A 23707-nucleotide genomic window follows, 5' to 3' on the forward strand; every position below is an offset into this window, starting at 1 on the left:
TCAGCACCTCTTTCCCTGAATCAAGCCTAAGGCAGTACTCTGCTCTGCACCTATCTTAAAAAACGCCATGTCTAAGTAAGAAAGAAAGAAAAGAACTGTTTTCATTTACAAACTCAATTTTACTTCCTTTATATTTAGAGAGCACTGAAATATATCGTTGTTTCAGAGGTATGATGTGTCCTAATGTGTAAAGGTTAACAAGTTAGGAAAGTTAGAGGCTCATGTACATAATTGCTGTTTCAGCAATACAGTACAAGAAGATGGCTCTGTCTTCAGGATAGGCAGATTTCTTAAACATCTGTTCTTTGCAGAATGAACAGATAACAAAGTTATGTGCTTTATTCTGTATAGAACAACAATGAAGAACAGTGTTTTAAGAGAACTATGAGGATTATCTAAATTGGTCCTAAGAATGCGTGTGGATGTCACTTTTCAGCTTTCTTCTTGCATCTTATACTGTACTTAAAGAATACTTAAGATAAAAAGCCTACAGTGAATATGCCCACATACAATTTCATAGGTATCTTAGAATCATAGAATCGTTTAGGTTGGAAAAGACCTTTAAGATCACCAAGTCCAACTGTTAACCTAGCACTGCCAAGTCCACCACTAAACCATGTCCCTAATGTCTTTTGAACACTTCCAGGGATGGAGACTCAACCACTTCCCTGGCAGCCTGTGCCAGTGCCTGACTGCCCTTTTGGTGAAGAAATTTTTCCTCCCCTGGCACAACTTGAGCCTATTTCCTCTCGTCCTATCGCTTGTTACTAGGGAGAAGAGACCGACCCCCACCTCGCTACAACCTCCTTTCAGGTAGTTGTAGAGAGCAGTAAGGTCTTCCCTCAGCTTCCTCTTTTCCAGGCTAAACAACCCCAGCTCCCTCAGCCGCTCCTCATAAGACTTGTGCTCCAGACCCTTCACCAGCTTCGCTGCCCTCCTCTGGACACACTCCAGCACCTCGATGCCCTCCTTGTAGTGAGGGGCCCAAAGCCGAACACAGCACTCGAGGTACGGCCTCACCAGTGCCGAGTACAGGGGCACTATCACCTCCCTGGTCCTGCTGGCCACACTATTTCTGATACAAGCCAGGATGCCATTGGCCCTCTTGGCCACCTGAGCACACTGCTGGCTCATGTTCAGGCGGCTGTCAACCAACACCCCCAGGTCCTTTTCCACCAGGCAGCTCTCCAGCCCCTCCTCCCCCAGCCTGTAGTGTTGCACGGGGTTGTTGTGACCCAAGTGCAGGACCCGGCACGGAGCCTTGTTGAACCTCATACAGTTGGCCCCGGCCCAACGGTCCAGCCTGTCCAGGTCCCTCTGTAGGGCCTTCCTCCCCTCCAGCAGATCAACACTTCCACCCAACTTGGTGTCATCTGCAAACTGACTGAGGGTGCACTCAATCCCCTCATCCAGATCATTCATAAAGATATTAAACGGAACTGGCCCCAATACTGAGCCCTGGGGAACACTGCTTGTGACCGGCCACCAACTGGATTTAACTCCATTCACCACAGCCCTTTGGGCCCGGCCATCCAGCCAGTTTTTTACTCAGCGAAGAGTACACCTGTCCAAGTCACGAGCAGCCAGTTTCTCCAGGAGAGAGAGGTAGCTGAGGCTAGAAAAGATGTGACTTACATCACATCTTCTTCCCCTGAATGATGTGTTAGGAAGACTTAAGTACAAAGAGTATATGCTCCTGCAGTGTTTTCAATAATTGGCCCATCATGGAGGGTTTGCAGGCTACAGGTCCATTTGTACCTGCCCCAGGTGCTCAAATAAAATGAGTTTTGAAGAGAAAGAAGACACAAACTACTTTCAATCCCATTATCTGATCCCCTAGTGCCAGCGATTGAGTCCTTGTGTCATATCATACATTTGTCCATGTGTCATATCATCATTTGATAGTACTTTAGGAATACAACTGATCTTTATGGCTATGTTGCATGCAGCTTCCTTGGCTACGCAGCCCTAGGTCCAAACAAAACCTAGGAACAGATGGCCCAGGTATCTTTTTTTTATTTAAGTAAGCCTGAGTAGGAAGCTAACCTTCTGTCTCTTACGGCACCTTGTCAAGGATACAAAGCTTCCCCTTCTAGCTTTCCCCACTCCATCACAGCAGCTGGGTGACATATTTTACGTGAGTGCTGACCTTGGTTTGCCACTGCAAATAAACCTTGCCTATCTCTTCTTACCTGACTAGCACTTAATCACATAGCATTCTCAGTATCTTCTCAGTTGAAGTAAGACAGAGCAGTGTGTTATCTTTTTTTGCATTTCTACAACATAGGAATTGAACACATATGTACTTTTACATAATTCTCTGCTGCTTCTTTAAACACTAAACTAGAAGAACTGCTCTCACCTTGTTACTGTTTATGCCTACGCGGTTGTTCTCCCCACCACAGAACATGATCATGCATTATAGTTAAACCAGATACTTTAATAATTCAGCATAGAGCAATTCATACCCATGTCATTTGAATCTCCATTTTAAATTCATATGACAGTAAGATCTCATTCCAGAGTGATGCTTTCTTCTACAGATAAGGACAGACTCATGCCTGCCTTGGAACTCAGCAGTATTTACAATCCTGCCCTATTAAACTTGCTAAGTTGTTTACTTTGAGAATAAGCATCTTGATCACTGCCATCTTACGACTTATAAGCACAAATAAGTCTTTATTTCCCCTGAAACTCAATACAAATACCTTACTGGCAGATAAACAGCTTTTTGCTATTGATTTATTGTTTTACGTTCTGCCATTTATTTCTGCTGTTACTTAGCTGCTCCTCCGACATAGTCTTCAACGCTGCAGTAGCTAACAGTGATAATACCATCACCACTGTTCCCACTACCCTCAGTACTTTAAACCACCTAGGATAAGCAGGAAGAAGGGAAATGTCATAATGTAGTGCTATCCCTAAGGCCATTACTAGCATTATTGCACCATGAGTGACATCTTTAAAAAGTAAGGCTTGCCAGGCAAGTAGAGGAGGAACAGTACTGTTAGCCAGGTTCAGCCAGTCTGGCTTGGCCGGGCTGTTTTCCGGGAGAGCAAACCCCCACCGCATTCCTCCTAGGAAAGAGACTGTTACGGCACCACACGTAATCTGAGCAAACGCCAGCTCTGGGTAGTAGGTCCCTTGGATGGCCATTGACAGTGGCACAGAAACAAACGGAATTAGCCCTCCGAGGCTTAAGTAAAGGGCTGGCTTTGGCGAATCCTTTAGTGATTTCATGCTTCGCTGCAATACGCCCGAATCTTTGGTCTCAGATTCTTTGGGGGTTTTCTTCTTGAAGAAGGGGAGAGAGGTGTGAAAAGCCTGGAGCTTGGTTGCATATACTGATGCTGGGTTGAGGCGTGGAGATCTTGAGAGAAGACACACATCTCTCTGCAGACGGAGGCCGAGAGAAGAGCAAGTTGTCTTATTCTTCCCATACAGTAGTAGTCTGGGACCGGTTAACTTCTGGAGCTGCAATTATAAAACCTGTTCTGAACACCTTACAGTGTAGGCTTACGGATCTACAGTTACCTAAACTACCTATGAAATACTGTACCAAGTAGTTTTCCAAGTCAGGTCACATCACAGCTGCCCTTCCTCTCAGTTTTCAGGTGTTTTTAACTTAACTAATTAAGCTCACTGATACAGCTTTCACAAGCTAGCTGCTGAAGAGCAACTAGGCTCTTCATAGTGAGTAAGCAAACCTTACTCACTACAAAAGGTTTGTGTATCCACCTGTCCTTCCACCCACGCATACATTCTTTAGGTATTTTTAAGATTAAGATACAGCAGTCATTTTCAGAGTAGAATATAAAATGATTAGAGAATGAGGACAAGAAACTAGCTACTATCCCCTCACCACTCTACCAAAAAGAGAGAGGAAAAAAGGCCTTTAGACAATAAAATTTTATTTTATAAAAGAAATATCTTAACTTTGGCTAAAAGCTGCTGTAGAAACTAGGAATTCTCTCAGAAAAGCGGAGTGAGAAACATGTGGCTACTCCAACTTGCAAGTCACCTTTTTTTTCAATGCTCCAGTCATACCTTTTGCTATTTTACTTTTAAAGAAATATAGACAGCAGAGAAGGCTTCAGAAACTTACTTTGAAAGGTGTGTGGAACCAGCACCGTTGTACGAGAGGAAACATATTTGCTTTATCAAGGACCTAAAACAGAAAAATTGAGGAGAAGGTCTGAAAATGAGGAATAGCTGAACTTGTCTTATGTCCAAAGTCAAGTCACAGTCTAGACTTTGTTTATCAGATGTGAGACTCTGTTTACAGACGTACATTTAAAGACAAACATTTTATGCACTCAATCCTTATTTACCCACTACAGGATATTTTGTTTCAGGTAGCTCTATGAACTGAAGTTCTAAAGTTGTAATAACTGTTACAAGAACGATTTCTAGTTAAAGAACTGAGTATCAGGAAACAGGTGATGGCTTCCCGTTTACGGATCATCTCCTTTTCACGGGCTAAATGGCTGCACGAAGCTGACAAACGACCGATTCTTCACACGTGGAAAAAACGATCCTTAACCATTGAGGAGCGGGAACTTCATCGCACCCCAAGCTGCCGGTAAGCTCCCCGTAGCGGGGACAAAACTAACCGGGACGGGTAAGCAGCTCGCCGGCGGACCTGACTCCCCAGCTCACGGCCCTGCTGCTGCAGGGAAGGGGGGGGCGCCGGGCGCCGAAAGCCCCGGCCCGGAGGGGAAGGGGAGAGGAGCAGCAGCGTGGGGGCCGCGCTGCCGACCGGAGAACGCGCGGGGCGCTGCAGCCGGCCTGGCGTGCGCTGGGCCCCGACAGCGGCGGTACCCACCGGCAGCCGCCCGCCGCCTCCCCAGCAGCCGCGGCCCGAGCCTCCTGGCTGAGGCGGCTTCCGGTGCCCCGGGAAGCGCTCCGGCGGGGCCCGGCCCTCAGCGCTGCAAGTCCGGGCGGGAACAGGCGCGGCCCGTCTCGTTCCGCCGGGCCGGGGAACCCACCAGAGCCGGCGGTCCCCGTCCCTGGCGTGCTTGAGACGGGGCCCGGCAGAGGCGAGAAGGCACGCTCCTTCCCCGGCCGCTGCGGCAGCCCCGGTCGCTCGCTTCCAGCCCGGGGCGGGGGGGCCGCTCCCGCCTTCCAGGTCTCGGGATCTCTGCAGCGGGCAAGCCGCGCTCACGCGGAACGGCGCGGCGGGCTGGCGGCGGACTACAAATCCCAGCCTGCCCCGCGGCGCGGCGCCCGGCCGAGCGGCGCGGCGGGAGGGCGCGCGGCCTTCTGGGACGCGTAGTCTCCGGGGGCGCCCGGCAGGCGAGGAGGGCGGTGCGTGCTACCGCTCTGATTGGCGGGGCGGGGGGCGCTCCGCGTGGCCGGGGGGGGAGGGGGGGGAGGGGGGGGAGCCTGGTGGGCGTGTCCCTTCCGCCACCGCGGCCCCGCCCCGCGCGCTGGCAGGCCCCGCCCCCTCCGGCCCCCGGCCGGGCAGGGCCGGGCAGCCATTTTGGGCAGAGCTTTGTTATGGTTCTGGGGCCGCAGGAGGCAGCGAGAGGGGCCTGGCCGGTGAGTGCGGCTCCCACACCCCTCCTCCCGCCGCGCCTCCCCGCGCGGCCCCCTCGTCCGCCGCTCCGGGACCCGGCCCGCCGCCCCTCCCCCCCCCGGGCTCCGCGGCCTCGGAGCGGCCCCGGGATCGGCCTCCCGCCAGGCCGGGACCCCGCTGGCGGCGGCGGCGGGGGGCGGTGCGGCCGCCGGGGGGGGTCTCTCCGCCCTCGGCCCCGCTGCGCGCCCCCCGCCCCGTCCCTCAGGCGCGGCGGGCCCGCGAGGGACGCGCTCCCGGAGGCGGCAGCGAGGGGCTCCCTGCGGGGCAGGGCCGCCGGGCCGGGCCGGGCCGGGGGAGGGCGGCTGGGGCCGAGGCTCCGCGTTTATTGTTTCCTGCTCAGCCGGAAAGTTCCCGGCGCTTGACACTGTCGGGGCGCCGCCGCCGCCGTTCCGGCTCTCGCCCGGAGTTCAGCCTTGTCCTGTCATCCCGCGGGCCGGGCGGGTGCGGGGGTGGCGGGGGGGGGGAGGACGGGCCGGAACGCCGCGTTCCGCCGGGGCGGTGGGGTGAAGCGGCCGGGGCGGGCGCGGGGCTTCCTGCGGGGCGGAGGGAGCGACCGGGCCGCCGTCTGTTTTGATTGCGAGCTGGAAACGAAACCGGGCGAGCGGCGCTGGCTCGGGCCCTTTCCCTTCGCCCGTGCGGGATTTACGGCCGCTCTTTCCGGCAGCCCCCGGCGGGAGGGGGCGGTCGGCGCCGAGCGGTGACACGTGTGCTGCGGGCGGCCCGGCCCGGGCTTCCCCAGCCCGCTGCCAGCCCCTCTCGGCCGGCCTGCGCGGGGGCGAGGGCAGGCGGAGGCTGGGAAAGTTGTCAGGTGCCAGGCGTTATCTCTTGGCACAAAAAGCAGCGCCTGGCGTGAGCGTGAGGTGGCTTTTTTTTTCCCCCCCGCCATGAAAGTTATTTCTGTGTGTCCGGTGTGCTTTATGCCCTGTTGGCCTGAGGTGTTGCGTGGTGTAACTTAAAGGGCTGTAGCTGGACTTGATCGGAACAGCGGTGTTCACACCTGGCCTCTCAAAAGACGCATTTAAGGCTTTGAATTGAATTCGGTTCAGTAATGAGCCGTTTTGGAACGATTTTAGAGCGGTTAGTGGGTGTCTGCACAAGTTACGAGTTTTTTTCAACAGCTTTAGAGCAACAGTCGCTATTTAAGTCCTTGTAAGTAATGGTGGAATCGTTTAAGAGCATTGCTTAAAAATCTTTTTATGTTAACATGACCAGGTAAGTCAGCCTTCCTTTCCCCGCCCCCGAGGTCTGAGTGACACAGGCATTAGTAATGTTGATAATACTCTGAAACGTTGCAAGTGACTGAGCAAAGTATGGAGACGGCGAAGGGGGGGTATGGAGATGAGAAAACAGCTGAGATAATTGAAGATCCATCAAAGCTGAGTTTGCTGTAGAGTTGACATTGCTTCTATAAAAATGTTAGGTGGTTATGAAAAAAGCTTATGCAAATGTTACTTCATGAGTGAATATGGCTGGTATTTCAGTGAAAGGTTCCCCGTGCTCATCCATTTGGAGACCGGTATTTCAAACTTCCAGCCTCTGACTCAGGAAGGAAGCAGGTGTAGGGCAGTGGTAGGAAGAAATAAAATCACCAGGTTTAAGAAGAGTAGGTTTTCTTCTTGTGTTCTCTCTGATCTTTTCTGGAAAAAAGTACCTTAGGAAGAACTTCTTGAAGTTTTGTATTTAGAATAGAAAAGCTTCAGGTGATGCTTCCCTCTTTTTTCTTTTCTTTCTTTCTTTCTTTTTTTTTTTTTTTTTTTTTTTTTTTTTTTTTTTTTTTTTTACAGCTATTTGTAGGGAAGTGCAGCCTCTGCATTTTATGTTCATCTGGTTTGTGGTCTTAATCCTATATGACACAGAAGTTTCCATTGCAGATATCATACTAGGACTTCAAGTGAAAATATGCAGGGAACAGATGGCATTTTAAAAAAAAACAAGTCCTGTTTTTTCTGCGGATATCTCAGAAATAAGAGGAGCAGAATGCAGATGTGATATGTAACAAATCAAGTGGAAGTACACACTTTCTGAATTGTTAGGAAAAATACTTTGCAAACATTTTTGCAGAGTATGGTCACCTTGTCTCACAGATGTAACTGCTTTATATGTGGTGTTATTGCCTCTTGAAATTCCTGTTTTAAATTAGGAAATTAAGTCACTACAGAAAAATCTTCACTAGCATTTTCATGAAATTTGAAAGATATTTAAAGAGCTGTGGGATACTTTTTTAATACAGAAAAATACTGTGGTCGGATCTGTGAATTTCTTCAGAAGTGTGGGGCCTCGGTAGTTCTTGTCTTTACTAAGTGAACAAAAACTATTGGCTCAAGAGTTAAAGTTGCTTTTTTTTTAATTTTGGTGTTACAAGATGTTTGAAGTTAGTTGTGTAGCCGCTGAATTGACTTAGTTGTGAAGTGCACTTCAGGGCGTGCTTTATTCATTTGTCTGTATGAACAGATTGGAAAAGGGCTGGCTATGTTCAGTAGAGCTAAAACATAAAGCACCTCTTCAGTAAAGTGCTGGCTGCTCTTGCATGGACACAGCTTTTTCTTACGACTTTGTAAAAACACAACCATGGGATGACTGTTGCTATAACTTACACAGGGAAAGGTCATAGTTACTGAATATTGCAGTTGGCAAGGCAGCGTGTATACCAGGAAGCTTGTTTGGGATTTTTAAGTTTTATGTTAATTTATCTGTAGAGGCAGGAGTGGTTTAGATTTTGTTCTGCTAACACAGCAGTGTAAGCAGACATTTTACTGTCGCTTACATAGTGACCAGGATACCAAGTAAATCGTATGTGGCTTTCGTTTCAGTAAGATTAATTGAAGTGCATGTTCTCTTTACTTGTCAGATTTGATGAAAAGCAGTGAAGTTGGCAGAAACGTGGTCCTGCTTAGAATACTTCATGAATGCCAGGATGTTGTTTAACTTGTGTTCTGTAAGTTAATATGTTCCTGTGAAAATGTGCCAAACTTTAATGAGTTACTGTATGGTCAGAAGATAAATATACATTTATGGGGAGTGGATTTAGGTAGAGATTGATAGTGGCTGAGTATCCACCGCCCCATACATGTATGTGCAAACACTGTGCAGACCTAAAAATTCTAGGTTGGACAAGGCCATTAGCATGACAGTAAGTGGGAAGGGAAGCATACTGCTTAAATTAATCACACATATTCACGATCAGGCTGTATCACTCCAAACTGGGAATTTCTTGATTAAAGTGTGCTTAACTATTTCAGTTCCTGCCTTCTCTAGCTGGCCTTCAAAAGTGTCAGAAGAAGAATGTTAACACTTTATACTTCTTAGACCTTTCTGTAATTAAACAGCAAAAAGACTTTGCAAAGTGTTGGTGTATGCAGTTCCATAAAATGACTAATATGAAGTAGTTGCACTTCCAAGGTCTGGCTTAACAAAAATCCTTTGAACCAGTGCATCCAAACGTAACTGAGGTTTTCTGTAATAAATGAGGCTCAGAAACAAATATTTTGCAGTGTATGACCTTGTGCCTCAGGGACTGTTGTACACTAGAGAGTTCACCAGGAGCCACTGAAGTTCTAGGATTTACAGTCATTCTAGCAAAAATGCCAATGTCTTTTTTTCTTCTTTTTTTTTTTTTTTTTGTTTTTTTCCCTTGAATCTTGTGGTTGCTTCTAGTTCAGTGTTTTCATGGTCTTATCCTCCACCCTGGAAGGAGCATCACAGCTTCATGGTGTGATGTGGGTGGCTCTTAATAAGCAAAAGTGTGTGTGTATATAATGTTGTCCAAATGTATGTCCTTGGTTTTAGGAATCCCCTTTTCCCAATACAGGAAGAAATGAATAATTGTAAATTAATTTCCCTTGGAGCAGTTTTATTTTCAGCATCTGTTCTAGGTTCAGGTAGATAGTAAGTGTCAGGGATAGATAATGGTACGGCCAAGAATGACTGGCAGCAGGGACAGAGGTTTAGTGTGGTGGGGACAGCTTTCCTGGATATCTGTGTGACCCTTATAGCGTAGTTGCAACATACAGAGCATGTGGCAATGATCGTCACTCCCTTTGAATTTTGTCATCTTCAGTTTGTGATCAACAATTAACTTGTAAATAAAGGACTGAGTCTGCCGTGGAAGTATATGGTATTATTTTGGGCACAGAAATTATTGGTATTTGCAAAGTTGCTGGTGAATTTGTGTGGTAAAGATTACAACAGGTCTCCAGATTTTCAGCAGAAAGGAGTGTTTTGCCATTGTATTGCAATGCGTCATCCATCATCAAGGGATTAATCAGGATTCACGTGAGGTGGTCTGAAAAGACCTTTGATGCTAATCTTAAAAAACTCAGCAAGCGAACTCTCTCACCCTGAAAATGTTGAATGGGTTATGATCTTGACTGTTAGTTTGGGAAAACTGTCTTTCCTGTACTTTGAACTCCGGTTAAAGTAGAGAAACAGGTTAATGATGACTTTAATGTCTTCAGGTTGGCTGGGCCTCATGGAATGTATCCTACAGTATTTAGGGAACTGAGTCTGGGGGGGGGGGGGGGGGGAAGTTCCAGAATACTGAAAAGTGTTGAGGAACGCTTCCCCTCACAACATCTAGAAAAAGACAGGACTTTGTTATGTTCAAGGGAAGAGTGTTCACATCAGGGAGTCTGTCCTGGGTCGTGTACGGTTTGGCGTTTTCACTTTTCTATGTTGAAATAATATTCTTACTGAACGCACAGATGATACGATCTTGACAAATTCAAGAAATGGTCTGAAATCAATAGCATTGATTTCAGCCATTTTGGTGTAGATGGGTTCAAATTACTGTGTTTTACCTTAGGCAGGCAAGTAACAGCTGGCTAGGCAGCAGTTGTGTGGGAGAGTATCTAGGGGTTGTAGTGGTTCCTAATTTATCATGAGTCAGCAGCATCGCCGTCATGAAAATTCACTTGTCATACTGGAACATATAAAAGAGCATTGTAAACAAGGTAATGAAGCGCTTTTTCCATTCTGCTGAGGAGTGGTAGGTCTTCAGCTAAAAGTATCTCATTCAGTTTGTGATACTATCATACTTTGGGAAAGTTATGGCTGAGTAACAAGATCTGTAACGAAGATGATAAAGTCCGTAGAAGAGAGAACCCCTGAGTGAGGATTGGGGAGAAAAAAATTGGATTGTTTAGCTCTAGAATGGTTTTATACAACTTGTGTTTCATCAGACATCAGCAGGTGATCTATAAAGCAGCTTACAAAAGTTACCTGCAGGTATGACTGGGAGCCAGCTCCGACATCCTGTCGCTGCCTGCAAGCTGTCATGCTTGGTAGGTGGGTCACATCAGTTTTTTCATCATCAGTGCTTTGAACTTAAAAGCTCCTAGCTTCAACAGTAAAATTGGAGTGGTTGGGGGGGGGTCATTTGTTTTTTAAAAACATTACTATATTTGATCCCAGAATATGTTGTTACGTCCTTTTTCTGCTGCCAAACAGTGCTGGGATGCAGGGTGGTCTATGAGACTTCCCCCATGACCCCCTAAAAAAAACCCCCACAACCCAGCACCTGCTAAGGTTGCCTTTCAGTTAGGGAATACTGAAGTACCGGTCTGGAGAAAAGATGTCTTAAAAGGTGTCTGCAAAGAGAGGTTAGTCAGCTTGCCATATCCATCATGAATAAAATAAGTAGTTATGGGTTGAAATTGCAGCAGAATATATTTAGGTTAGGCATTAGGTGCGGGGACAGGCTTTCAAGCCATAAGAACAACGAAAACAGATTGTAGAGATACGCTGGAGAATGCTGGTATGCTAATCTCTTTTGATTTACAGCTCCAAAAAAATATTCCAGTGGAGGTATGAATAGCTGCATAATGAGTTCTAGTCTGCTGATAACAAACTCGTTTTTCTGATACTTTTTGAGACATCTTGGGATTAATTTTTGGACCCCTGCAGCTCTGCAGCCTGAAGATCACTGTACAAATTGGTGGAGGGGGATGTTGCTTAGTTTATTTTCAAGGACATCTCATGGGAGAGGGTAGAGCTAAAGTCTTTTGAATCTCAGGAGAAGGGGATGAACTATGCAACCACTGAAGATTCTCCCCCCCCCCCCCCCCCATTGTTTCCTTAGTATTGCCTAGTTTATTGTAGGACACTGGGGCAGAAGAATTACATTGTTTAACTCTTGGCCTGCATGGTGTACCTGCAAAATAACAGCACAGTGATTCTCTGCAAGATCTAAAGACGAAGCTCAAACCAGCTGGACAACACCTTGACCATAACTCCTCACTGTATTTTATCTGTGAGAGTTACACAGACTAGATCGTAGAGAGAGGTCTAGCAAAACACTGTGAACATCCAAAGAGGATGTGTCTGCCAGCTGCAGCAAATCATCAGATCACAGGATTCGGGATCACTTGTTCCTCTTGTGTTTTTGCTTTTGGGTTGGATTTTTTTTTTTTGAAGCCAAGACCAAACAAATGGAATATTTATTATTTGTGCAATTTATTTTATATGTATAGGACTTAGTTTAAACTGAATTGTCTTCAGTGACTTTTCTGCGTTGATGTTTGATAACACTTTATTAGTTGGAGAAAGTGCTGAAAATTTTAAGCTAGTGGAATGAAAAACATAGGAGACAGTGTAAACTTTACAAACTGTAATGCAGGTGGTGTACACATGCTGAAAAGTGCTGACTGAACATGTCTTTGTCGTGTCCTAGTCACAGACAAATAAATGTGGAGTTTCTTCATACAGTCCTGGTTTTGAGGTAAAATGGTTTGGAAATAATCCAAGTGGAGGGAGGGGCAGAGAGGGTATGATTAGTCCCCCAGTCCTGGCCTGTTGTCTTGGGCAGAAAGTACCTGTAACTGGAATGTACCGCCCTTCCCAGTTTGTAGTACTGGTCTTGTAGGGCTGGGGTAATGGTATCGAGGGAAAGAATTACTATAATATTGCTTAGGAGAATGGTCTCTTATTTCTGAATGTCCTTCTCTGTTTATTTTGTTGACTCTCAATTGTGTGCCTTCTTTGCAAGTGACATGGCTTCTACTCTCTTATCCTTCATCTGGAATGCAGATCTGTACTTCCCTGTACTTGATTTATAGTCTTTCTTGCCTTGACACAAATATTTGATAAATAGTCTGGTTGCATTTGATGCTCTTTTCCAAAGGAAATATGTTTTTCCCAGCTCCAAACAGAATATATTTAAGTGTAAATGTGCTATAGTAGTGACAGTAACCCTGGTAAATTACTGGGTTATAAAATACTCTTAGTTGGAAACACCCATCCCCCCCCCCCTTTTTTTTTTTAAGGTACTGGAGAACTACTTGCTTCACTTCTGCTTAAGCTCTGTATACATCTCTGGAAGACAGGTAGGCAGGAGGTATGTAGTATGCAGGAGGGATAAGCCAGTAATTACATATTTGCAATTCTTTCCTTGTGATGGGGAATATTATCCTGGTATATGCTACTGAGCAGTAGAAGGGACTTTGTTCATTAAGGCTTCGGGCAGACCATACAGGTAGGCTCTTCATTGCTGTTTCACTCATTCTGTCATGAGGTTTTGGGGAGGGTAGTGGTACCTTTAAAGGCAGCCATGACAAGGTGTTGTGCTTTGTAAGGTTCAGGGCAGAATGAGCCTTATCTTGACCTCAGATACTTTCAAAAGGTCTGTGGATCAAAGTGCACTGTTTGATTTTGTTCTCTTCAAGAGCTAAAAAGACCTTTGGATTTGGTTAAAATTAGCAGAATACCTTCTCCAGATTTGAAATACCTTATTTCGTAAAATGCTAAAGCTGGTTGAAAGTTCAGAATATTGTTCACGTTTAAAGCCTAGTACTATTTAAAATGTTTCTTTGTTCTGTATCAGTAGTGTCAATAGATACACTTGTTTAATAGAGGTGTATCCCTGGAACCTTACTCCCTGCAGAGTAAGGGAGGAGGTTTTAATATTTTGGGTTCTCTAACATAAACAGTACTAAAGACTGTTAAAGGGACATTGGAGGGAAGTGGCACAGGAGAGCGGCATAAGGGATGACAGTATTGCCAGTGGCTGTAGAGTATAAAACATCCAAGAATAATTGTTGGTACACATAATATCTAGAAAGTCTGTGCTATCCCCATTTTGTGCTTATAAGGAGTTGAGCCTTTTAGATTTTACATGTTTAAAATGGTCCTGTCTTGGTACTCAAAGTAAACTTATCAAAACCCACTGGAATGGTTCAGTTGCAATGTATCACACTGGCTGAGGTTCAGAGCCTTATCATCTTACGCAGGCTTCTGTACACGTTCCCCAGATGCCGCCTTTTCCAAAATGTGCGTTGGGCTTTTGCGTTAAATACAGCTTCCTTCCAAAGACAAGCTTGCTGGCTTTGGGGTCTGTGGTCTCCTCAATGCACCCGATACTGTTGACCCAGTAGCGGTGTCATGGTAGCCTTGCGGGCAGAAACTTGGATCAGCTGGGGCTGGAAGGGCAGGCGTCAATCAATCAATAGCATTGCTAAAGGTGAAGTCTTTGTCGATGGTGTTTTCTTATTCAACGGAGAATCTTTACTATATTGCAGTTCTAGAAGTCACTTTTCTCTGCAATTTGGTCACGTTACTCTTGTATGCCCTCGTATCTTTGATCGCTGTTAAGAAAGAAAAAAACGGTCTCCTTACCCACTGCGTTCTAGATGTCAGTATGTATTCACAAGAGTAGGCTGTTAAAGCTTTGCAAGGTATATGGTTGGGTGGGTGCATGTATTTGTTCCAGAAATTTTGAAGGAGGTAGGATTCGGTCAGTGTGACCTTAGAGAAGTGGAAAGTAAGTAGGTAAATGGGAAGGTTGTTTCTGAAGCAGTACTGTACGAGATGCTAGTGGGAGGACTGTCAAAAGAGAAAAGGGTTTTAGTGTATAGATGTGTCCCTATGGACCTTTCTTAACCTATTTTCGGTTCACTGAAGTTAGTCATCTGGTTTGCAAAAGTGGTCAGATACATAACAGTTAATATGATTTTCCCCCACCCCCAGCCTGTTACTCTGGAAAAACTTTTGTATGGACAGGCTTCTGGCATGTTTTCATCTTGGAATATATAGATTTGCGGTGTTGTTTCTAGAACACAAAACAGTTTTGATGATTCTGCAAGATAGATTCATTCGCTTTAAACTTGAAAAACAAGGTGTTAATCTTTCAATAATAGCTGGTTTTCACAAGAACTTTTAATATCTGTCTGTATCTGGGAAGACTTTGGTTTGGTACATGATCAACATTTTAATCCGTCATTTAGTGTTTTAATGGGCTCGCGTTTACCATAGTTCTGTAAAATCCAACATGAGTGGTGCTTTGCATTTTTAGATGCTAGATTTTTCAGCAGCCAGGTACAATTTAAACAATGTTTTCTGCAGTATTTTTAATTAATGGAACCATCCTTTGTATTTGAGTAACCGTTTTGGGGGTCTAGCTGTGTGATACAATGGAAAGAAACAAGTAATGATGGCAGATGTGTGTTGTAGTTACTCTGGTGCATAATACCTCAGGTGTGTGGGCACTACCAGTCGTACGTGCCATTCTGGAACATCTACATTTGTCCTCTCGAAAGGTAGCCATATTTCAGTCATGTAGACAGACTGAAGGTGTGTCTAGACAATTGCATTAATGGAAGCTGAAAGCAAAATGAAAGTTTGTTTTGTAGATACTTTATGTAGGTGAACATGCCATTAACTGCAAAGAAGCAATCTCAAGTTAAGAAGATGTAGCTCACCGGTTGTTACGACAACACTTGAAGTAGTAATGCTGCACTCGTGTCTTTTATAGTAAGGCCTAATAATGCATGTGAGGTTGAAGCAAGATTTATAATTACATTATTTTAAAAGGGCTGTGCACCTAAATATGATTATCTTATTCAATAAAATGTTTCTAATAATAGTAAGACCAAGCCATGTTCCGCTTTTTTGGAAAACAGGATAATGAAATTTCATGTGTGGCTTTTTGATATCCTTAAGGAAATCGGCAGCATGATTTTGGCTGCTCCTAGGTTGGACTCCAGGCTGTGACTCGCTATTTCTGTGAATGTATTGGATTAATGAAAAGTTGTTAGGAAAAGATCATATTTTAGTGAATGCATATGGTATTAATTCTTTATCATAAACTAAGATACACCTGTTAAATGATACTCTGCTCTGAAGAGTGGAAAGGTCTGTTGTGTATGTTTAGGCATATCTGCTTGATTAAATAACTTTAAAAGAGCTGCACAGAAAGAAAACTGATGAGGGAAGTAAATTCTGTTCTGCCTTATGCATCCATTAAATTGTTCACTAGCTTTTCTGAATGCTTTTGCAACCCAGCTGACATCTGATCTTTAGGAATATTACTGAAATCCCAATTGAGTTGGCCAGTTAGAAAAGCAGTCTTTACTTTTTTTTAAGTAAACATGTTCTATTTAGAGAAATACATGGAAATGCAGTGAAGTGAGCTGAAATTGTGGCAGGGGTAGACAGATGTGGTCCCTGTGACCTTTTACAGCTGCTATTAACTGGATTGATAAATGTATAATGAAGGGTAAAAGTTTACTTTTACGCTTGTTTTCTGCTAGAGGCTCCAAGTCTTTGTGATTTGCTGTTGCAGGAGACAAGAAATGGAATTACTGTAATTAATAGGATTCTAGGTAGACAGCAGAGGTGAAGGGACCTGCGGATGTTTGCAAGGAACATTGAGGCAGAAAAAGCATCCAGTAAAACTTGTCTGTTTCAGAAATGTGCACTGCAGTACATCACGTGAGCAAAGGTTAGACGCCCTGGTTCCAGGTATTCCCAGAGAGGTTCCGTGCTAGAACAGCACGGCATGGCAGGTGATCTTTTATCTCGGGGCAGACTTTGGTTCCCATTGGGCTTTTGCAGTTTTGTAGGTAGAAGATGGAAGAGGAAGTGATAGGAAAAATGCAGTGCTGATGAGGCTAGTCTATGCATTTTCTTAGGAGTTTTGAAACATCCTGATCCATTCCCAATGAGTAATTTCATATCGCAGCTCAGGGGCCTTGATTATCTTTAGCTTGTCTCTTGAGTCTTGCATTCTGGTTGGTATATGTCTTGGAGTATTGAATACCTGCTTGGTTCCTACTGTCAGGTATATATGGAAAGCTCAGCTTGAGAGTCAAAGCTTTAGAAACTCTGTGGTTTAGAGATTAACTCTGGTCAAGTCTATGTTAGGAGTAGAATTGAAAGTTAACAGAAAGATTAAAACAACTGTATAACTATATTCAACTGTAACACAACAAGAACACTTTATTAATGGTGTATTAGAGGACGGGGTTTTTTTTCCTGGACTATGTATGTTCCTTCCTGTAGTCTGTGCCTGTTCTTTAAATTGAATATGCTTGTATGTTTCTTCCATTTTCATGTCAAACTTTTAGTATTTGTTTAGGCAAACACACAATGAAATCTGATAATGTGAAAGAGCATCTGACAACTTTTACTTGTTTATTTGACTCAGTGACAAATATCACTTCTTCCACTTGCATGTTAAATGACACAGTGAAGGATATTTAGATATGCAACTTAAGCACTTACCAAGGGGGAAAAAGAGTACTTTTGTAACAACAAAAACTTATGAAAAGAGGTTGCTATGAAATAATAATTAAAACATTTTTAATGCAATGTGTAAAAATTGTCAATTGAAATTATTTTTTTAAATTATTAGAACTGTTAACAAGTGGAACCCAAGTGCTGAACAGAGTTCAATGTTTTATGTACTTATATGACTTGCCAAAGATGACTTCATTTTGATCAGTGAAAGAATATTTTGGGGTAGTTGACAGACAACCTTTTTTCTTCACCAAAGCTCATTAATGCAGATATCTTTGTTCTGAAAGGAGGTATGCCTTTATAGAACATCTCATGTAGTGATATTATTATTATTTTCTCTTTTTCTGATTTGTATTTCCAGAAATAATTCAAACTTGAAGTCATATAAAAGGAGAGAAAGAATTAAATTTGCATTGGCGAGCACTTTCGTTTGCTTTTTTCCTGGAATTGGGAGTGGCTACTGGGGTTGATCTTTGTCCTTGCTGTTTTCCATAGTGAAGCAGAGACCAGTTCGAGCGAACTGTAAATGCAATATGGGAAGAACTGGGAACTTCACCTTCAGGGAATGCATGAGTGTTTGTTCCACACACATGCTCATGTGCATGACCGGGGAAAAGCAGACCCCACCTGTACTTTGAGGGATCTCTTCGCTCTATTCATTATTGAGTAGCTGGCAAAGGTCATCTCAGTTCTGTGTAGTAATCAAAAAAAGAAACAGTGTTAGCTGTTGGGAAGAAAGGTTAAAAATGCACGATTTTGCCGCTGTATAAATTGGTCATCCTCTGGAGCGTTTTATGCAGTTTTGGTGACCTTATATCTAAAAGACATGGTAAAGGCTGTGAAAGCTTTCACAATAGTCTGACTTAGCTTGGAAGAGAAATGACTTGATGCGTATGTATATCATGTATAAAATCACGAGTATCATGAAAAACTGAATAGCATGTGGTCGAGCACTTTGGTAGCACAAGAAAACGTCCAGTTGAATTAAGGCTGACGTTTTTATAGCCACAAATTTACTTTTACACAAAGCACAAGTAAACTCTGCCCCCTCTCATTTGGGAGGAAAAATGTATTGATGTGTTTAAAAAGAAAGCAATTCAACAGATTTACATAGAAGCACTGACTGGTAATAAACTAAATACAGACTGGCTTAAAAGTCTGCGAAAGTATCCTGGGACCCCTGTTGCTATCTGCTCTTGTTCTTGTGCTTTTTTTCCTTAAGAATTTCTTGTAGGTTGCTGTCAGAGAAGGTAATTGAGAGACTTTGGGTCTTGCCCATTATGACTTTGTGATATTACTGTTGTCAGTAGTATGGTGGGTTATAGAAGTGGTCTTAGGTAGGTTGAAGGTGTAACGTTGGGCAGGATTCGGAGTGTGTGTGAGAGGCGGCTGTAAAACCTAGCACATGGGCTAATCCTGGAGACTGGAGGGTTTCAGTAGTAATATAATTTACAACGCTTCATCTAACAGCAAGATTTTTACTTTAACAAAAAGTATTGCATTTTCATGCCACATACCTTGTTCTTTTTCTGATATCACATGCACAAGAAGGCAATGACTGAAGAGCAGTATATATGCCTATTGAAATAAGGAGCCAGCTGCAGGCTGTGTTGGCATAGAGTGTGTTGGCATATAGCCTTCAGTACCTTGTTTATGCCAGGAAACACAACTTTGGAAGGGCTCAAGACATTGCTTTGAATTTACTATCTGAAGTGTGCTTTCTGTACACTACCTGCGGAGACGTGAGTGGAGATTAATTTAAGCCTCTTGCTTTAATTTACTGCAACCTTAGTCCAGAGCCTCCGCGTAACTGTGACACCCACAAGTGAGATCGTTTCAGAATAAAGGTTACAGAAGTATCAAAATACTTGATGGAAGGTTTGAAATGATGTGGAGGACATTCCTTTAACAAGCGTAAAGTTTCCTGATCTGTAGTGCCTAATTTATGCTAATTGTGCAAGTGTGATGTTTGCAAGACTTGGACATCAGTCCAAAATGTCATGACTAGAAGTTGCACTAGACTGTCTACGTGCATGTTAGATATTGCTCCTTCATGAACTGCCCTGGTCGCTCATACCAACAGTGACATCAAAATAGCAGGTTAGGAGACCTGAATCTTCTGCAAAATCTTTTCTAAATTGGTGGTTGGAGTTTTGCAGAGTTTCACCTTAGTTTTGATTGTGCTGAAATATAAAAAGATGTCTTGCAGCAACACAAGTTTTGCAAACTGTTGATGTGCTTTCCATTTCCTTTTCCGAAGGTACTGGGAACCTTTTCTGTGAAGTGGAACCTGGGTATTGTACTTCGGTGGTGTTTTTATTTTTGTTGTGTACTCAGACCTAGCTCCTACTTCAAAACTGTAATTCTGTGATGTTCATTTATTTAGATACCCTTAAATTCCAAGAACACTTCTGTGTGGGCTTTGCTCTGTTTAGGTCCGTTTTTCACATCGCTGTGAATTGTTCTCAAGGTTCATCATCTTGAATTATGAGGCTTCTGTCAATAGTTTGACATGGCTTAATTGCTATACAGTGTGTTCTGAAAAGTATATTTATTCAGAAGGTAATGAATCTTGTTTAAATATAGTCAACTGCATTGTCTTTGTCCCTGTTTTATCTTCTACTTAGTACTCAAACGTTTGGTAGCAGCCTCAGAAGGTCACATCGGAAGGAGTTGTGTACCTATGCCGAGTTTGGCATGGTGGGAAGGCTCTTCTGTCTGAAGCAGGTGTTCCAGCATGTCCCTGTACACGCTGGAAAATTACCCTTTAATATAAAACCAGGGCTTGATAGGTTAGCACTTTTGTTGTTTGCAGTGTGTGATGCTTACTAGCTTGTGGTACGGGGTGGGATGCTCAGAAAGTTCCCAGGTCAGTATTGCGTATGGCCGTGTCCACTCTGGTTGTGCCTCATCGTGGCTGGTAGTTTATAGAGGGGTTGTGAGGCTGCTTGTTGTTACTCTACCTCCAGAAACGTGATCGTGGCTTACAGCTTAGGTGCAAAGATACTTTCCTCTTTCCGAACTCCCCTACACAACAATAACATCTAGTTCCGGAAAGAAAACAATATATGAAAACGAGGGGGTTTATTAAAGGGAATGACCCAGAGGATAAAAAGGTGGTGATTCTTTTACTATTCCCTGTTTGTGTTTATTTTGAGCTTCTAGCAAAACTGTCTTAAAAAATTAAAAAAAAAAAAAAAATCCACATGCTTAGTATAAAAAATGGCAAGTGCAACGAAAACCAAAACTGATCAAAGAATGGAACCATATCCAAACAAGGAAAACAAACTTTAATAAAGTCCAATGTGAAGGCATAATAAGGCATGCCTGAAGGGATCCTGAGAAATAGCTGCTGGCATCAAAACAGTAGTAAAACTTTTCAGATGTTTAAGGAGCAGTAAACCTATCTGTTTGCTTCTGGTTAGGTAAGATGGTTCAAGGAAAAAGAGGCCATAGCAGAAAAACTCAATTTTGTTGTTGTTGTTGTTGGTATTTTCTGTGGAGGAGTTAATGGAATACTGGATGTATTACTGTCATGAGTCTCTTGAGAGGGGAGTCTAGCTGTATTGGAGCAGGCGAGGAATGATGTGGGTGCATAGAGGAGATGAGATATGTGGAACAGCCAAGCCTACCTGTGGCCTAGAGTCTTGTTATTATTTTAGCAGCAGGTTTTAAAATTGCTAGGAAGTGTGGAATCCCTTTCATCAGCTGCATGCAGTTTCTCCACTCTTCCCTTTATTCTGATTCAGCTTGTTTGTGTTGCCCTTTTGTAAACTAAATCTGGGAAGTGATCGTTTAAAAGTAAAAATGGCCTTTTCAGGGATCTCTCTTTTTAATTAGATTATTTCAGGTTTTGTTTTGATCGGAGATCAAATAGCTTTTGGCACTTGTGCTATGGTTGCTCAGTTTCTCCTTCTGTGCTTCTCTCTAGTCATACTTTGTCCTGTTTATGCCTCTTGTATTGATGGGGTTTTGTTTGTTTTTTATAGTGACTACAGTTCCTGTCTCACCTCTTTGATGGAAGAGGACTATGACCCAGAAGTGAACTCTCCACTGTAGAACAAGAAGCTCTTGTGGAATAATTTGTGTCCCTTTAAAAGCAGCACCCAGTCTACAAAAAATAGAGTAGAAGAGATTATTTTTGGACCTGCATTTTTTTGTTCATATGACCTATGTTTCAGCATGTAAATGGTGAAAAACTGGGAGATAAACATTTGTGCCTGCTTTTGAGCTTTATATCGAGTAGTGCTTAGCTCTGTGGAGCATTAACCAAGTTACGTGAAGACCAGAGTATATCCTAACATTCGTTTTTTTAAAATACTATACCTTTTTTTAGCAGATATATGTGATAAAAATGAAGTTTATATTTTAAGAGCACTTGGGCAGATGCTTCTTGTTTAGATCTCAGCATCTGGGGCAAACGTTTTTATGTAACGTCGTCCTTTTTCCAGAGTGTTCAGGTTGATCTGCTGCAGATCATGAATTATCCAGCAGACTTGAGTGTATCTGTTCAGTATTAACCATGGTGTTGCTCTGAATGTTGTCATGCAGACTTGACAAACCTTTTTGTAATGTAAAGGCTGACTTCTGTACTACCACGACCAGAGGAAATTTAATGAGGTGAACGTGGTCGTGGCTTTTTTTTTTTTAATATAAATTACCTTCTTAGGTATTTTTTTTTGTAGTGAGAGTGCAGAGAGAGGTTAAAATGAGCAGCTGAGGGGGTGAAGGGCACAGTTGGCACGAAGTGCGGCCTCTCGTGCTCCGCTTCGAGACGCACTATTGCCTCAAGGCCGGCCTTACAGCATACTGGAGAAGGAAGGAACCCGAAGGTCAGTGAAGCACAGAAACAGGACATTGGACTGCAGAGGCCAAACTCAGGGTAAGTGATCGAATGTACTTTTTTCTTTGCTTATGTAGTGTTGACTTATTCATAGATATATTACAGTTGAAAAATAAAGCAAAATGGTAAACTGGAGAACCTGCCGTAAAAAGGCAGAATTCAGTTATACAGAGCAATAATGGAATTTTCGTCGTTTTGAGCAGTGGAAATTGCTATGACATGTTGGAAAGAACAATTCCGTTTCAGATTCCTCAGCGAGACGCCTCAGCTGGTCCTCAGTTGAACTTCCATTAAGATCCTTCAACCAGCTTGTGTTCTGTTCCGAACCATTTGGTTTCTTAGCTATGAAAGCAGTTTCAGCATAGGATATTCCCTGGTGTATGGAGGTTGGTGGATCTGGATACAATTTTAACTTGGGAGGGCAGGAGCTGGCATATGGTTGTCTTTCAGGTCTCTGATCTGCTCTCGATGTCTTTAACATCATCACTGGTTTGGTCATATTTGATTTACAGCCTCTGGAATAAAACATGCAGTAATCACCCCTTTGTAGACTATGAGACGATTAGCATTGAAGGAATGTACCCCAAATTCTGTCCTGTCTTGATTTTACACATTTGTGCATTGTATGACTTGTATGCTGTTTGCTCTTTTTTCTTCCCACCTCCACACCCATCCTATCATGAATTTCGTGGGTGTGTTAACTCTAAACAGGAAGTAACTGGGAATGTTTAAGTTCTTACCTGTTTTGGTCAGAGGAGCAAAGTCAGCAGGAAAAAAAAAAATGCTTAAGTGTAATATGAAAAACTACAGCACTTTTGCCCTCCTATTTGTATAGGCCAAGCTTTGGGAAAGAAATTGTATTATTATTTCAGTTTGGAAAAGGTGACCGTCAGGGAATGTTCTTTTCACTTACAGATCCTGGCCATGAGGTTTGATGCCTCATTTTATTGAAGGGAGACACTGGACCTAAATGGCGCAGCATGACTTTGTTCCTGCCTGGCTTAACTTCTCAACGCCACAGTCAACCAAGGTAACATTAATACAGATCACCTCCTTTTACAGTTATGACAATAATAAAAAGCAAAAAATTGCCCCAGTGTTTTGTTGAACGTAAAATGTTTAATTTTAACTACTTTTGTGTTTTTAAAGAAGGCTTTTGGAAACTTACTAAGGTGAAAATAATTTTTGTTGTCTTTGTCGCAACAAACGTATCCCCTTTATTTCAGAGGAGGAGTGATCTTTGCATTCAGACATGGAAGTAGTTCAGTGTCTTTTCCTTGAGACTTGAGTGGGATCCCAAGTAGAACATCATTAAAGAAATGGCCCTAAATCTGTGGGAGTCAAGACTTGAGCTGCCACTTATTTACAATTCAGAATGTAATTTGGGTTTGATTTATGAAAATAATCTGACCCTTGCTGAGTAGTAGATTGATGATAAGCCCTTGGGGTCTAACTCCAAGCTCAGAAATACTCATTAGTTTTTTGCAACCTTAAAATGAGGGCAGTTTGCCTGTCACCTTCTTTCTAAAACTGGTTCCAGAAGCAGCTTAGGTTGACCCAGGAAGTCTGTTTTAGGACTTTAACAATTTGTGTCACTTGTGCATGGTGATGGAGAAGAACATTTTAATAGCAAACCAGATCATGATGGACAAGACTAATGAACAAGAAAGAATACAGCTTTCACCTTCATGCTTAAATATGAGGACACAATAGTAATTTCAGGATATTTGATCCGTTTAAAACAAAAGTTCAAATTTTTTATAAATGAGGGGAAGTGA

General features: G+C 43.2%; 2 protein-coding genes across 4 annotated transcripts in view; one reads left to right on the top strand and one right to left on the bottom strand.

The window, feature by feature from the left end:
- Positions 1-1913: 1913 nt before the first annotated feature.
- On the bottom strand, positions 1914-4990 carry TMEM69 (transmembrane protein 69). 2 transcript variants are annotated; one of them, XM_082313981.1, is made up of 3 exons: positions 4826-4990; positions 4106-4168; positions 1914-3474 (listed from the first exon to the last, which is right to left on the bottom strand). In XM_082313981.1, exons 2-3 carry the CDS (start codon positions 4148-4150, stop codon positions 2743-2745), a joined length of 777 nt encoding a protein of 258 aa, XP_082170107.1. In that variant the 5' UTR covers positions 4151-4168; positions 4826-4990; the 3' UTR covers positions 1914-2742. The 2 variants fall into 2 exon arrangements, with proteins under 2 accessions (XP_082170107.1, XP_082170106.1); XM_082313980.1 differs by lacking the exon at positions 4826-4990 and adding an exon at positions 4614-4804.
- A 297-nt stretch (positions 4991-5287) lies between these two features.
- Positions 5288-23707, top strand: part of GPBP1L1 (GC-rich promoter binding protein 1 like 1) — a 33975-nt gene continuing 15555 nt past the window's right edge. The window contains exons 1-3 of one of the 2 annotated variants that reach the window (XM_082313877.1): positions 5288-5307; positions 21076-21968; positions 22845-22959. In XM_082313877.1, the coding sequence (XP_082170003.1) occupies positions 22900-22959 (60 nt within the window). In that variant the 5' untranslated portion in view covers positions 5288-5307; positions 21076-21968; positions 22845-22899. Of the gene's footprint in view, positions 5308-5441; positions 5542-21075; positions 21969-22844; positions 22960-23707 lie in introns of those variants that run through there. The other variant, XM_082313876.1, reaches the window with a different exon arrangement.

The sequence above is a fragment of the Platalea leucorodia genome, assembly GCF_965183815.1.
Source record: "Platalea leucorodia genome assembly, chromosome: 5".
NCBI classification, from domain to species: Eukaryota; Metazoa; Chordata; class Aves; order Pelecaniformes; family Threskiornithidae; genus Platalea; species Platalea leucorodia.

Coding starts and splice junctions, on each gene's coding strand:
- TMEM69 (XM_082313981.1), bottom strand. CDS start 4,150: ATGTTTCCTCTCGTACAACGGTGCTGGTTCCACACACCTTTCAAA. Junction 3,475..4,105: donor GGTTCCACACACCTTTCAAA/GTAAGTTTCTGA, acceptor TTATAATTGCAG/CTCCAGAAGTTAACCGGTCC.